The 17260-nt window shown below is 37.7% G+C and overlaps 1 protein-coding gene across 2 annotated transcripts in view; it reads right to left on the bottom strand.

Annotated features, from left to right (window-relative positions):
• Positions 1 to 7326, bottom strand: part of LOC108693489 — a 16362-nt gene extending 9036 nt beyond the window's left edge. Inside the window, exons 1-2 of one of the 2 annotated variants that reach the window (XM_018202474.1) lie at positions 7229 to 7326; positions 132 to 894 (exon numbers count right to left, since the gene is read on the bottom strand). In XM_018202474.1, the coding sequence (XP_018057963.1) occupies positions 132 to 344 (213 nt within the window). In that variant the 5' untranslated portion in view covers positions 345 to 894; positions 7229 to 7326. The other variant, XM_018202475.1, reaches the window with a different exon arrangement.
• Positions 7327 to 17260: the final 9934 nt, after the last annotated feature.

Genomic DNA, 17260 nt, shown 5'->3' on the forward strand with positions numbered 1-17260 from the left:
GATAAGAAGAACGATATTTTTTCCATTCGCTATCTTTTCGTCGACTTCACGCGGTATCAAGTTGAGATTCAATCGAAAATCGATTCTCACGCGAATACTTATCGAAGATACGCTTTGTGTGTCGAACCTACCTCTCCCTCCTCCTTGCAGTCGCAGGTTAATCTGCCGTAGTGGTCACAGGAGCAGGGCGGATAATCGCACCTGCTGGTGGAGTTGGTCAGGACGCCCTTGAGTAAGCTGCTCCAAAAGAGTCCCAAGATCGCGCTGCCTAACACATATCTCGTTGCTCCCATTTTGCTCCTCTCGCTCGCTCCTTCTTCCCCTCCCCTCTCTCCTTCTGCCATGCGCTCAAAGAGTTCCCTCTTCTTCTTCACGCCACTTCTTCTTTATTACCGGCTGTTTTATACCAAGCCGACGTCAGGCAATTCCACGTCGAGCCGACCGTTAGGTCGCCCCGACATGTCTGTGCTTTAAATCTACGCCGTCGAATCCGACGCTTTCAATTTTCGCCTTAGCTTAACGCGTGCGATTAAATACTGATTGGATCGTACACGCGATTAATCCCGTTTGCACTACGAGAAACTATCTTACTCATAGTACATGACACATGTCACGCAACATCACGAGATTTAATTATAATCTCGCGTCCCATCTCTCGATAAATTCATGCTTTTCGATGACGATCCAAGTATAAGTATCTTTCAAGCTCATTCGAACCACCGACTCGGAGAATCTTCTACTATGATATTCGTCTCGATGCTTCGCTTCCTCGTTGAGACGTTGCGATCCAGTTTTGTCGGTGACAGTGTGCAACGTCCGCGAACATTGCATCGTCTTATCACCAGAGGTTCTTCGTCTCTTCGATTTTATTCCTCTGGAAGCGATAGTCCATCTCTGTAAGGATAGAGAAATTAAAAACCTTGCACTTTTCATTCTTATCTATTTTTTCCCGTTCTAATATTATAATACATTTTACTTCTTTTGTTTAAAATTTTTTTGAATAGATTAATTAAGTCGTATACTTGATCGACAACTTAAACTTTCGCGGATGATGATTTTTCTATTTAACCGTTTCTTTTATCATATCCTATTTACGATTGTATTAAGAATCATTATAAGAGGATTTTTCTTTTATTCAATTCGTCTTGAATGTTTTATTGTGGAAATTATTACTAGATTTTTTCGAGAAGAGATAGGCGATATCGAACGGTAACGTTTTCGTTTCCCCATTCAAAGTAATAGTACGTTGCGTTATCATATTCGATCATATATATAGAAATGGATGAACTGTTGAAAAGTGCCATACGATACCGCTGCATCAAAACGACAGCGTCGCAATATCCGATGATGATAATCCGTGATCTGCCACTCGACTACTCGCCCACTGTATATCGTTGCGTGACTAATCGTGCCTACATTCCTGCGTTATCAGAATACTCTCGCTCGACATGACGTGGTTCTGTTTATCGTGCAAATATGTTGACTGCCGTTACTGTAAACTTTTCGCGTTAACGTTCTGCGAACGTGATTCTCGATGTTATTTATGATAATTTTGCGATGCAACGAAAAATTATCTTATTCGTCGGCTCTTTAATATTAAATTTAGCAAATTAAAAAGAAATGAAGTTAAAATTGTGTTTTTAAAAAGAGAAATGGCGAGTAATAAACAATTTAAAACTGATGTAATTTTTTGAAATGTGTTGGAATATAATAAAGAATATTTGTGCAGAATAACTGTTGAAAAAAATATGAAAACGTAATTTACATTAATTTCAAGAATTAATCATAAATTTAATCATTAATTAATCATTAATTTTGATTTGATTATTACATTGGGATGATGATAAAAATGCAACATTACTTCGTCTCGAAAAGTTAAATATAATCTGAAAATGTAAAAGTATATTTGTCTATATTTGTTATAACATAGGTAACTATTTTTATCGAAGTTATCGAATGTTATAGATATAGTCAATGTATTACACTGCAACGATAATAAACATAACATTATTTCATCTTAAAGAGTTAAATATAATCTGAAAATACGGAAGTACCTATATTTATAACATAGGTAACTATTGCCATCGAATGCCATAGATAGTCAACGAAATGTATCTTTGATATTTTCATTTCTCGGTGAAATAAAGTTTGATCTATTCTAGCAATAATAAAAAAATGAAACGGCATGAAGTGGAAGCGACCGGAATCGATAAAATGAAAAGAGCGTTGTGAATGAAAAACGGTCTCACTCAAAGGATTCGAGAAGAATTTCCTTTTATGGTCGAGTCTTTCGAAATTTCTTCCGGTCCGATTTTCTACCTCTCGACTTCTCACTCTACATTTAATAGGAACGAAGAGATACCTCGCTATTAACGCGATGCTTTTACTAAGCTAATTGTTCATTGCAATAATTAGGATAATTATTATAAAAAATTTACCTTAATATGAAGCTTGGTAAAAATATAAATTAGAAGTTTCAAGCTTTTGAGTTTTACATCAATTAAATATTCTTATTAATTTATGAATAATATATCTCAAATCAAATCAATCAAATGTTAAAGAATAATAGATATATAAAATTTATTAATATATTTGTAAAGTGAATGTTTACATTCTTTATAAGAATATTTACATTAATCTTTTTAGTTTTGCCACGTTTATGAGATTAATTCTCGCTTCATTATTCACCCTCGTTATCGTTCACTTTCGATAACAGAGATAAATAATATCGTGTGAGAAAATTCCATACATCGTTGCATCGATCCATAGATCATTTTCAATTAACGAATATTTATTGTTTCTCGGCGTAATGATCGAAAGAGAGACACAAAGAGAGAGGGAGAGAGATAAAAAGCAGGTGCGCGGCGATCGTTCGTGCACGATTAATTGACCGGTAACGAAACACACTGGGCGTCGGTTTTGCGGTAGCTATAACGAACAAGCGAAGCAGGACGGAGAAATAGAACCAAAGAATACACATGCTGAAAAAAAAAAAAAAAAATAGCAAACGCCAAAATGGGACTCCGATAACGAAATTGATACACTCTGGACGAACGGAGACGAAGACGTAAACCACAAATTATTCCAACTGACGATAGAATGGATCCCACTCTGTGCGGTACAACGATTAAACGTTTCGACTTGTCTGATTTACGCCTTGCTAATGGATGTTCATATATATTCGAGTCTGAAATTCGAGATCGGACTATCGGAAAAGCCCGCATATTTGTTATTTCAGGAACATACGGTCGAATGAAACAGATAACGCTATTCCGTCGGTCTCTCTTGCCTCTTCGACACACGACACGATAAGTAAGGAACGGAGTGAGATATGTGTAGGAGTAAATCGTTTTCGATTACGTGACTCTTCCTCTCATTCGTAATACTATTGCACGTCGATTCACCGGCAACGGATATATATTACATATATATATACACACACACACACACACACACGCGCGCGCGCGCGCGCACACACACACACACGTGTGTGTGTGTGTGTGTGTGTGTGTGTGTGTGTGTGTGCGCGTGGCATCGTCAACTTCTCGCCCCATTCGGTTGGGCGCGACTCCACTGGAATATCGTATGCGATTTCTCACGGCTGCATGCAATTTGAGGGAGGAGAGAAAGAGAAAAGGCGATGATAATCTTTTGCAAGCAGTCCACCATTCAACCCCCGTTTCAAGACATTCGCTTTTATTCCTTCGGCAACGTCTTATCTTTCCATCCACTTTATCAGCGCGACTTGTAAGAATTGTCCGCACCCTCCCGGGAAAGCATTCGCAGACGATAACGATAAACGAGGCCGGATCGGAGGCTGAAATAGTGAAGGAGAACATCGGGGATTCATCCCTCACAGTAACTCAGGAAGAGCTTGGAGGGAAATAATTTTTTCGTATTCAGGGATTAAACTGGGATTTCAGTATTCACTTGATCGCGAGACAAGGGTTAATCGATGATTTGACAAAGGTATCCCCGCGTTTCATCCCCATGTTCTCGATATATACATAAATAAATATTGAGAAGAGAATATTTAATTTTCTTTTAATGAAAAATTATTTTGTATATATTTGTAATTTTCTTTGTCCCTTTGTCTTTCTATCTTTCTCTCTCTTCCTTCAGAATATGTTTATATTATAAATTGCACAATTTTTTATATACATGACACGGTTTGTTAAATAGTGAATTTGTGTTAAATAGATGAAAAGTTTATATATTATTCAATAGTAGAATATTTGTCTCATAACGAGGAAATAGTTTCATCGAGTTCCAAGCTGGTCGTGACCCGTTTCAATTATTTACATATTAAAATGATGCGGTTTGAATAAAGTCGGCCATCATTAGAGGCACATGACGTTGACGAATTAATGCGGTATTATAAGAGAGGTAGGAGGAATAGCGATGGGCTATGTACATTGATTATTGATAAGCTCTCCCCCGGTGTCGTATTTAGCTAATTCGAAGCGTTCGAATATATTTCGCTCGTTTGGCGTAGCCGCGTTTTAGTCGCAATTTCGCTGTGGAACATGATTGCATTTTGAAGTTTTATCGAAACTTCGAGATCACCGACCCACTTCATTGCACTTCCAGCGAGTGACGAGCCCATTTAGCGCGATTTTTTATCCGTAATCGGAAATAGAATAGTACAGTGGAAAAATGCCAAATGATTGTACATTTTATTTCTTCATTAATCTTTCGCTCGTAATAATTGTGTGTGTATTTTTTTGAAAAACGGCAGACATAATATCGCTAATTTTTTAAAGATTAAAATTGTTATGTTGTATTATAATTTTTCTGGCTCATTAACGTTTATTTATAATAATTTCAAATAGTTTGAAATAGTTTCGCAATATAAATATTATCAATGATATTTATTAGTTTGAAGATAGTTTCATCTAGCAACAGATGTGAATTATCCGATGATTTTTTTCAGTTAAGTTATTTACTAATGCAGAGTCCACTGCATCGCTATTTTCGAATGCAGTTGGGGATCTCGTGCCTCGTGTTAGCCAAACATTTCCAATGACGAGCCGAACCCGCCTGGATCGAACTGTCGGTTTTGCGCGTGAAAAATAAAATCACGTGTGTCAAGCGATACGGTGTGCTGTAACGGTCCGATGATTCTGTTTGAATAGAATGCAGGTTTGTACAGAGTCGCGTCTACCATGTCTCTCGCGCGCACTTGCTCATTTCCATGTTTGTTACGATAACGAATGGCGGTGCTTTCGAATACGAATGAAAAATATTGATTTTGTTCGTTATCGATATCACGTTTTTAATGCGACGTATGACTGATATCGGCATGGAGTTGATGATAACCTACATTACGGAGTACATATGCTCGACCGCCTTTTTTAAACGACACATTTTTCTTCATCTTTCTCCATCCTCTTCCTTTGAATAATTTCGTCGCATAATGAAGATTTTATGCTTGCCGATCTGGAAGATAAATTTTTGTTTGACAAACGACCGTACCGATTTCACGTTGATTATAAAAATTTCAGAATGCTGTGCATCAAAGGAAAATTATTGAGCGAATAATTTAAATTATGTAATTTTCTATCTTTATTTTATATCGTATATCCGAGGAAAGTGACAGTCACGATAAAATTATCGAAGATATCGTCATTTCTTTTTTTTCTTTCGATTATTAAATGATGTAAACACAGTTATCGCTAGAAGTCAAAGAGCTTTTAATCAATTGCATGTCTGTAAGTAATATCTTTTTTCTCCTTTGATCGCACGATATCTTTTAATCACGATATAGGCAAGTGGTTCTTAGTAGTTAATATTTTCCGTTGGGGATGCAATATATCTCGAGGTCTCTTAATTTAATCCAGGTACATAATTTGCACCGCTGCGGCCCTGTTCCTCGTAACTCAAGTAACGTTATGCATGCAACGTAGGAAGCAACGCCAGGCGGAATGTTTAGTCTCGCGGCATTGTTTTCAATTTCAAGATAACAGTAGGCGAGAAGGGCAAAGCCCAGCCGAGGGTACTCCAACATTGTTATATCACGAACTCTCAGAGAGAGAGAGAGAGAGAGAGAGAGAGAGAGAGAGAGAGGGGGGGGGGGAACACGAGAATAAATTTCTTCTTTCCGGAAACTCACGATGCAGATTTGCCTCAAACATGGAATGTTCAAAATTCATTACGGTCTTCAAGAAAAATGTTCGTAACGCGCGTTTCTCACGATCGAGTCAATATTTTACTTGTCGCACGGGACGAGTTTGACGTATAGGAAGTTAATGGAAAATCTTTCCTTCAAAAGGAAAAGAGAAAGAGAAATATTTACGAGCTCTCTGCAAAGTCCGTAAATATATTCTACGTACATGTCGATGTTTCTGAAATTCAGGCAATCAACACATTTGATGTGCCTGTACGACAAGTCGACCTTATTCGCGTAACGCGACAATTAAGTCTTCTGGATGGTGACGGCGGCGATTCTTTCCTTGAGGGGAGAACAGGGCAGGGTTAGAGAATGGTGAGCAATTAATCGACCCTACAGCTAGCGCAGTTATAGGAGATAGCGCGCCCACACTATGCCACGTGGGAAATCAAGTATTATACAATCTCGCGATGATCCATTCGAGCGAGCCTCTCTCGAGCATGCGATCGTACGGAATAAATTCAGCCGTCGCGAGGCTAGGCGGAATTTCTTGTCTCGTCTCATCTCGTCGCGCGACGACGACGTTGGTGGCCGTCGCGTTGTGGACGGTCGATCGACTTTACGGTTCAATGCCGCGGTCGACCCGCGCTTTATTTTACGACCGACAGCCCGAGCGTGTTATTTTATGCGGTCTCGGCGGAAAGGCTCCATGTATTCCGATGCGTGATGCAGCTGCCGCGTGACGCTGTCGTGTTATGCAACGATTGCGCCGCGAGAGAATACGTTCGCGTGCCACGTTGACGAGTCTTTCATATAAGATACATCGAGGGGAAAAATATAAATTTTTCTGTATTTAAGAAATATGCTTATTCCCTTTTGCATTTAAAGAAAAAAAAAAAAAATTCGTTGCTCATTTGACGCGTAATATTATATTAATTGGTATTGCTAGGTGATCATGTATTTCTAAGCTCCTTTCTTATATCATATATATATATATAAAGAGATGTAAATTAAAAATTATATTTTCTTCACTCGCGCGAGCACTACGCTCACATTGACACCAGAACACTCCTCCGTTAAGTCGACCATCCGGTCCTTTACAGATGAGAGAACACTTACAACGAGATGTAACACGATTGAGGCAGAAACGAGCGCGGCTCTTAAGTTAATCCCGTATATACGAGCGAACTTCGCGACGCGTCGTCGTCGACGCGCGAACAGCGACTGGCCGCCTTTCGAATTCGCGGCTGGTTTGCACCTCGGCGACGGTTATCGCGCGACACGAGTATCCTCTCTCTCTCTGCTTCCCTTCTCCTACGCCGCCCATCTCTTCCCTCCAGAGTAAAATGCATCCCCACCGAGCTCGGCAAACTTCCCTCTCTCGACCAGCACTCAGTACGTCCTCTGCTCCGTTGCAGCGCATCTCGTGCTCCTGTTCTCGCTTTGCCTCTTTTTATGAAAAAAGCCTAAAGCTTTTTTACAAGTACCTTCAATCTCCGAATTAATACAAATCTCTTCTTATATAAATAAATTCTCTATCGATATTTAAAAAATTATAATTATTCTCGTATTCTGTTTGCGCGTCTCACAGACATTTTCTTTTAAAGATTTATCTCTTATTTATTCGTTCGATGAAAAGTTTTGCCATTATTAACTTCTTATATTTTCTATCGGATCAATATTTTCTTTTTTTTTTTCTTTCTTTCATGTTTCTTCGGATATTATTTTACTTATTATATGCTTCTGACTTCTTAAATTGAGTCTACTTCTTTTTTCTGTGAAAAATGAGAGCGGCAGATTTATATTCTTGATATAGTCAAGCTTTTTCAACATGTATCAATTTTTGTGAATATTGAGCAATAATATTTATTATCACTTCTATCGCAGTTGTCACCAAAATAATTTTTAAATTAATTAATTTAAAAATTTATAAACATTGTTTTACTTGAATTAACTTTTTTTCTTATCTTATTAGGTATCTTTCGTATGATTCTTTTCAATTCTTTCTCCTTTTTACGATCGCAAATCCTTATCAGTCACAACTGATAAAACACGACTGATATGAGACTGTTAAAACTCGGTGCTTTGGTTACTACGATATTATCTTTCTTTGGTAATAGCGAAGAATTTATTTTTAGTACCAGAGTCTTTGTGGCAAGAAAACGTAATATTTTAGCCATATCGTTACCGAGATTTCTCATTATAAATAAATATTTTTTTTATTTTACAAGAAGTTTTGTATTTTTATGTCTCTCGAAAGTTTTTTATTCTTGGATTATTTTGTATGTAAGTTCTATAATATACAATATTAACAGATTGCACTTTTTATATTTGTCATTACTATCAGAAATCGGAAAGGCGAGATATTTAAATCAAGTCGGAAACGAAGTTTGAGAAGCTAATAACTGCGTTGAGTTATCCGAGTTGACAACCACCCATGATAAATTGCCTCTGATAAAAGCGTACCGCTATTTCGTATTTTCATGTCCATTTCCTCTTGTATTTCGTAAATCTTTAATAATGTTTAAAGATTCATTGGACCCAAAAGCAATGCGATTAGCGGATGAATTTTTAACAATGTTGTAGATTTGAAATTCTGATTCTATTGTTAATTAACCTATAAATTACGATCGTTTCTGTATTATTTCGTATATCGAGAAAACGATTGCGGATTGTCATACAGATTGGGATACAAAGCTTGCAATGGAAATAATAACGAGATTGTGAAACGTTTCTTTCCTCTTATTTCGAAAATTGATTTCGCCATTTACTTTTCTGACAAGATGTCACAGGTGACATCGCGACATTCTAAAATCCGTACGACGGCCTTCAACGGATGTTACTACTCCCGTTGCATCGCGATATTTTGACAACCATGGATTTTCGGGACATTGGATTTCCGTCCTATACATTGATCCGCTTCGAAAATCTCGTGGGATTTACGGAAGAAAATACAGACAGAGAGCATACGACGCACCATTCATTTCCGTAATTGTACAACGTTTCGTAACTCTGTAACGATGCTTTTTTACGATCGATTTTTATGTCGCGAGAATATTGTTCGGAGTGCGACCGTTTTATTCTGTAGCGTAAAAATATTTCATGATAAATGCGGTTACTGTCGTGCATGTTTATTTTAATATTTAGATTTACCTTTTTCCTATTTTTCTCCATCGTATTATGTTCCTCGCACACCATTAAACACACCATTAAACATCGTGCACATTGATAAACGATAAGCGATGAGCTTCGAATTTTAAAGCGAATGTGGAAATTTATTTACAAAATATAATTCGGACGCGAGTATCTCAACTAACGCGATGACAAAAATGATAACGTTTGTAATTTAAAGGTTTTTTTTTTGGAATATAATTGAGAAAAATATTAACACAATTTCTAAAAATATAGATTTTGTTTCGAGATTACATGTCTGCCGGAGTAACCATAGAAATTCTATAATTAACAATTATCACTATCCAATAATATGGATGATCGATCCTGCTATGAACTTTGGTTTCACGCAACACTACCGTTATCGGTGATATATACAATTTCATTGAATAACATGCATTTGTGAATTTTATTTAATAGCTAGCGTGCTTACTCATTGTGCCTCTCCATTCATCGCTCGCAAGTCATCGCTTATCGCTCCCCGATGTGCACGCAGTCTTACATTACACTTGTACCCAGTTTCGTCTCCGTGTCGCGGAGCATGTCGCGACATAATGTTGCGTTAAAACCTCGGTTCGAAATCTCACGCAAAGCATCGTGCGGGTCAACTTTTCATCTTCAAGTTCGCGGAGACCCTGGCGAGGGCCCGATAAGGGTACGTATTTCGATGATCGATTTGTCGCAGTGTCGTACGTCCTTCGTCTCCGCCGACGTTGCTCTCAGTGCAGCCAAACGTCATTTCGCACGAATAAAATATCGAGAAGTTCGTGATCTGACTGCCGTTGAAGATTAATCGCAATCGTGGCTACTCCCGATAGATTTTCCAATTTCGATATGACGTTGAAAAAGTAGCGCGACCCTGTGTAAGAGCGATCAGCTAGACGGAAATACACGCTCGAACGGGAAGCACTAAGTATTCTAAATTGATCACTCATCGTAATCTCGATTGATTATCAGCCTGTCGTTTTGTATGACATATTGCTGCTACGCGATTACATCACAAATTTTTTATTCGATCTAAATTGATGATTAATTGCTGGCCATATACAGACGTCATCTACTTGGAACGGTAAATTTGATAAGTCTATATACTATTATACTGATGCCTGTAATTATTTCTACGTAAAGTGTAATTCTATAACGCAAACTTTTTTTATGGCATATTATTTATTTTTCTAATTTCTTAGCAACTTAGTAAACGTTTCTTTTTCTTTTGAACTTTCGAAAATCAATGTTTACGAATTTATTATTTCCAGTATAAAATTCGTGATAATTGAGAACTGATTATTCAAAGTTTTAAAACTGATTATACTTATACAATTAATACTGAAACGACAATGTTTCAGTGGTACGTGTTTTACTACGATATATAATTAAAAATTCATGTGTATACGGCGTTTGTATTTCTAGAGAATCATTTTTGCCAAGCCGATATAATTTTTCATACTAACGGCATCATCCTGCTGTGTTTAAAATATTCATGTTTGGTACGAACTCTTCTTGGAAAAAAGTGAGCCTACTGTGTAACATTGTCATGAATTCGGCTAAGAGATGGCTTTTTGAGGGTGGATCTTGTGAGAAGGACAGAAGAAAACGTGGCGGCGAAATGCACCTCATCAAATGGAATTCGTACACGAGAACGTTCGCTCAGTGCTCCGAAATGCACCTGAAAATTTGTTTTACCGTGCGATGAAAACAAAAGTGTACGTATCTCGCCAAATGGGAAAAACTTTGTGGTCCGACGACGAAAAGGATTACATGAAGAGCGAATTGCATCCACTATACACATGCACGTTGCATCCGCTATACACATGTCGAATATAAAAAAATGAGATATACAGATGAAAACTCGCTGGAAATTTTCGAATTCTATCTGGAATAATAAAAACTCAACTAACAAAATGGAAGAAATATTTATTCGTATGTTGATACTTATTCGTTTCAAATAATTTTTTAATTGAATTCCTATCTCTCCGAATAACTGTAAATAGATTTATTCATTAAAACTTTCTTCATTATTATTATTTCGATCGGGAATAAATCCCAGATGAAAGACTTGAGAATGAATGCCTGTCTCGTCGAAACTAAAAAGTTATTCAATCATTCGACGTTATTATTTTAGCTCAGTCACCGAAGTGGAGTGTGGAAGCATTAATTACTTATGTGTCAGTAGTTTACTTATGAAAACAGCTTCGAGTCAGCTGACGTGAAACAAGAAATTCCACTAGGAGTACGAAAGGTTAACGGAAATGATATTTCCATGCGCGTCAGCAGAGATATGAAGCTACCTCCTCCCATCAGTAGAAGAGCAAGATGTGGAGGAATCCGTGTCTGAGCGAACATGCCGGGGGATGAATCGAATCTCGCGCAGCTCTAAGAAAGGTAATCGTTGCCGAGGGTGGCGGCCGACCGCAGCCGGCCGCGGTGGAACTGGAAATTCCGAAACCAGAAATTCAGAGCTCGATAACACCAACGGGACCATAAATGCAGCGTTTCGCAACGACGTGCGCCGTGCAACGATATACACCGTTGTTTCCCACCGGAAGTTATAATTGTTTGCCGAGTTTCTCTGGTGCTCGATGCCCTGGGGAGAGTAACGTTGTATCTGACTCCACTCTTCCTGATGTTTTCAACGGAGATAGAGAAATAGAGATGAGGGAGAATAAGAGAGAAACAGCGATAGAGAGAGAAGAGTACTCTCGTTACTCACGCGCGGCTGTATGATTTTTGTTACGAGCATTATGACGCTTTCGTCCGTATCGTCCGTAAGCGCAATTTCATTGCTAAACTTTCGTTGCATGCACGAAATATAGATTAAAAGATTTGTAATTCGCTTCTCACCTATTCGAACATGAACATGTGTGTGCATCTGTCCAAAATGAAATTTTTGAGGGGAACACAAAATGTATAATCATGATTTAGTGTAGCACGAAGCACTCTGGACCAATCAGCACCCAGCATAAAGTCGCCATATTGATTTACATAATATCCTCATTGGCCCAGATGGTCTTGTGCTAGCTTATGCATTTTACGTGCTACAGCTCGGACAGCAAATGGATGACACTGTGAAATTTCAACAGTCAGGTTCCAAATTTTGAAATAACGAGATACCAAGGCGTGTAATAATACTGAGTAACTCATAACGACGGAGGTCGACCTCCGAAAGCGAAACGACACTTTGTCGGTATCGGTGCTTTTGTTCGCGCGTGTCACGTGCATGAGCGTAAATTTCAATCTCTTGTTCGTCTATATCTTCTGACTCTTGGTATCGCCACGTTTCGAGACATGCTTCGAGAAAGAAAAAATATTGAAACAACGATATCTCTTTCTCTCTTTCTTTCATAAAAGATCCTGCGCGTGTGAAAAATATTAACGATAAATTTGCTGTTCCTTCTCGCTTTTGCGTTCACGCTATTCCTCTTCCCCGCGCTATTTTGAGCTATATCTCGGTACACGCGGGGAGGCTAATATCTTTCATCATTTTTTATCCGTTTTGCGATCCGGGTGGTAATCGAAAGAATAGTATAAGAGCGATATCGTATATAAATATAACCATAAACTCGCACGATGATCGTAATACCTGAATGCGCACTTATCTTCAAGCAATTTTATATTTGAGATGACATTGTTACGTTATTATATATACATTCAGTTTCTAACGGAATAAGTAATCTATATGAATAACTTAGAAAGTTATTTCGGTCTTCCTACAATATTACCCGCGCAAAGTTATAAGAACAAAGTTATGTTTAATAGCTTACAGAAAATATTATAGCTAAATTTATCGTGTCTTTCTTTTTTCTCTCTTGTTATCTTTATTTTTTCACAGGAGAGCTATTTTGCACATATTATAATTTGTATACAACATTTGTAACATATTTGCAATCGATCATATATCCCATATGACGTTGTTACATATTTATGATGAATTCTAACGAATGAACGTTATGAAACTTTTTTTTTACAGCAAATTTGCACTTTGTTAGACTCATTAGTGCGCACTGCTGTACATTAAAGTCGTTTTACACACATTGAAGTAAAAACGCTTATAAATATAAATTAAACCACAAAATCTTTAATACACTTTATTATGCTGCTTTGCGAAATGCAAAGCAGCATAATAAAGTGTATTCTATTCTTCGAGATATTTGCATTTCATTTTTATAGTCAGATTAGATCAATACAACGACATTAACATTTTTGTATTAGTGCGTCCAGTTCGCTATTAGTAAATTATTTTTTTACAACTTAAAGTAACTTGGAGAGACATGCTTGATTTTTTATATAACAGTAGGTACATTGCAAAGTTTCTAAATTTTTCTAAACGAAACCTTCATTTAGAACTTTGTATCTCATCCTATCCGTTTGATTATATCTATGTTACAAATAAGGGATCTCTTTTTAAAAAATAATATCTCAGACGCGTCAAAGCAAACGCGTGAAATCTCGCCACGCTTCTCACGCGAAAAGTGAATCCCTTTTTTTTCACATCAACGAAAGAAACACGCACGCGTACACGCAACACCCCGGGTGCGTGCGATGTCGACGCGTGAGTGCACGTATAAATATTTATCCACGAGTACCACGTTCCGTGGCGTGTAGCCGCTCCTCTTGACTCTGATACACGCGCGCGTGATATATTTTTTTTTTCTCCCTCTTGTCTGGAATCAACTTTGCAACGGGTTTACAACGAAGGAAAAAAAGTTTTTTCGTCGTGCTACGGCCGGTGCCGCATAAATTTGTATTCACGCCGTAACCTCGTCGTAACTTTGTGCTCCGTAAATTCGCGGCGTATTTATGGAAAATAATCAGCGTTCTCCGTCTGAAACTGTTAACGTTACTTGCTTCAAGAATCTCACGTTGCATAGCGATGCTTCTTCTTTTTTGCATTAATGCATCTCCAGCAGTCTTTTTGCCGTAGATCAGTGGCATCTGTCACTGTCGCCCCCGATCGTCCCTATCATGACTTAGTGTGTTCTGATAAGAAATTGTCACATCGTAGAAATTGCACTGAATTACGATCGCGCTCGTTAATGGCTGTTACCAGGAAAGAAACTTTTTCGATAATTTGAGTAATTAATAATTTTATCTAAAATAACGATCATAAGATTTATGAATTCGTCGCACCATTAAGATTTTTTTGTTGATAGCACATCTTCGATAGAATTCATTTCCTCGATTGTTAATTATTCTTTTGTAGACGTAAAATATTTTATAGAATTTTACTTTTTTGTATATTGCCTGAATAAGAAACATGAGCTATTTTATTATTGTTTGAAATAAATACGCAAATCATGTGTATTTGCATTTATTCATATCTTTGACTTTGACGTTTAATTTCTTATTTTTTATCAACATACTCGTAATACACATACACAAAACACATGTATCTAATTGTAAGCAAATCTTAAGTGGCTACGCGTGCTCGTAAACGTTCTTAACGATTTTCCTGTAAAAAATGTTGCAAAGGAAGCGGAAGTAAAAGCTACGACTTGTAAGAAATTTATACATCGCGTTACTGTTTTAATGCTTTTAATAAGCAAAACGCAAGTGTAAAGTCGGTCACTCAATGAAAGAAAAACGGGAAATAAAATTTGCACTTGATATTACATCTTTAAAAACAAGTCCCATTTGTTCTACAATGTTAATTTATTACGGATTAATTAGGACAAAGATTAGAAAATATTAGAGAAAGATAGGGAAAAGTGGTGTGCACAATTGGATGTTTTAAAGTTCCAAATCAAGTTTTTTAATACAATAAGCAATAAATAGAAGAAAATAGCAGACTTTTAGATCGCGCAAATTATCAAAAAAATCCGAATATATAATTATTGTTAAATAAAAAGTTTCTACATATTTTGGGGGAAAATTTTTAAATCCTTGATTAATTTTAAGTCATTACAAATGTAATCAGGTTTTAGAACGCGTCGATAGAATGTAACACCGCCCTTTCATGTCAAAGCTGGAAATCTTTTGTAAAATTGAAATAGCGCCTCGACGTGATAGCAGAAACGTAAACGAGGGCAATGAACAAGAGAAAGAGAGGCAGAGAGTGAAAACGTCTCTCGCACGGAGTAATTAAAACTCTGAAAGTCTCCAAGTCGTCTTAGACTCTACGTAATTTGCAAAAGCCTTCCTTCCTTCCTTTCTTCTTTCCCTCGATACACAAGAAAGACGAACTACCGACTTTCTGACCGAATACTTTCTCAGTATTTCTTGTGCTATCAAAATCCTACTATTTGTTTATATCGTTTTTTCACGATGATTATAATCTCGGTTGCTTCTACTATAATAATAGCGATCCTTCCTTTTGCGCGCTGGCTTATTTGCTTCTTCTGATTTTTACGATGCGGTATTGTCAAGTTCTGTGTGAAAACGGGCTATCATCCGTTAGCCGGTAAACCATGCATGCGTTTTGGTTGGTTCGTAAAATAAAAAAAGAAATAAATTGCAGCCGCGCATAGAAAGAGAGAGACGGAGAAGGAATGAGTGTATCATCGCAGGAACGTTTTGAGGGATGGAAGCCGATGAGGTGACAAGTTGTGTCGTTGCGGTGTGGATGGTGATGGGCCAGGGTGAGCTTTTAAAAAATCGGATACAGCCAGAGTGTTGGCCATTGAAAGGCTGACGTGTGGATGCGACCCTTTGAAGCTCGATATCCCATATACCGATATATATTGTAGATATATTTACCTGTACCTTATCGTATACTACCTTGCGAAGATTCGATCTGCTAAGCAACGAGCGCTGCACCAGGATAGTAGTTGGCAGCGTGGAATCACCGGCGTTTCGCGCAACTTTATCACGGCTTTGAAGCGACGGGTTTAAGAGGGATAGAGTCTCTCGCAAGTAGAATAAATAAACCCGAAAGCTTAGACCTTCTACAAGAGACGTGTAGAAGATTACGCTCTGTCTCGTGAGCCATGGTTATCTTGATTCTTTACAACACGGAATTAAATTATCTTTTGTAGAATCAAGAAGCTTTTAATCTAAACAAATTGAAATACAGATAACAAATATCTGTAATTGTTTTTCTGAAAACACGAAATCTAAAAATGGATTTTCATATCCGTATGGAACTTTAGCGTTCCGAATTTATCTCGAGATAAGATAGCTCTGACGTGAGCACATTGTGATAGCAAATCGATGGAAAAAACAGAAGGTACATGCATGTCAAAAAGAGAATTACATTGGAAATTGCGTCATAGCTGCATTACATCAGCTGCAGCTGATGTATATGTTGTCCATAAGTCTCGTCTAATTAAAATTATATGGCGGCTAACGAATAGCAAAGAGTTACAAGCTGCATAGGTTGTCGGATGCACATCTCACGCGCGCGCGTGCCGATATATAAATGAAAGAGACAAAAAAGGGAAGCAAAAAATCTCGCTGCCGTCAAAGCTAAATCTCTCGAAGCGCGGATTATCGATACGCGGAGTTAGAAGGTGCGCTTTACAGGCACATCGTGGACGCTTTTTTTGTATCTCTCCTCTGTTACGCAGCGTGACGATGAGATTCACATGCGTGCCAGTTTATATATACATGTATATATGTATACGTATATATCGTTTTTTTTTAGTACCGCCGGTACCGCTGGCGGAGTTGGAAATTTAACCACCATCCGCGTGCACGAATACGAAGAATGTATTACCGGGACAGGTGCGAGTAAAGCGGCATTTCCGGGTTACGACGCCCGATGCGTCCGCCGAGAACAATGGGAAACGAATTTGTCTCTCATTTCGCGTATGGAAATTTTGAGCTGCGATGCAGCAATGCGGCAGACTGCTACAAAATGCCAAAGGAATGAATAAATAAATAACTATTCTTTTGCGAAAATATATTTGTTCATATATTACAAAAGCGGTGGCAATTAATTGAATTTGCAAAATATTATTAATCATTGTAACTGCCCTGATTTATTGATGTGTTATGCTATATTAACGTGTTTTATTTCGATAATATATATTTCATTGCTATCAT

This window comes from Atta colombica, unplaced genomic scaffold (assembly GCF_001594045.1).
Source record: "Atta colombica isolate Treedump-2 unplaced genomic scaffold, Acol1.0 scaffold9, whole genome shotgun sequence".
Lineage (NCBI taxonomy): Eukaryota > Metazoa > Arthropoda > Insecta > Hymenoptera > Formicidae > Atta > Atta colombica.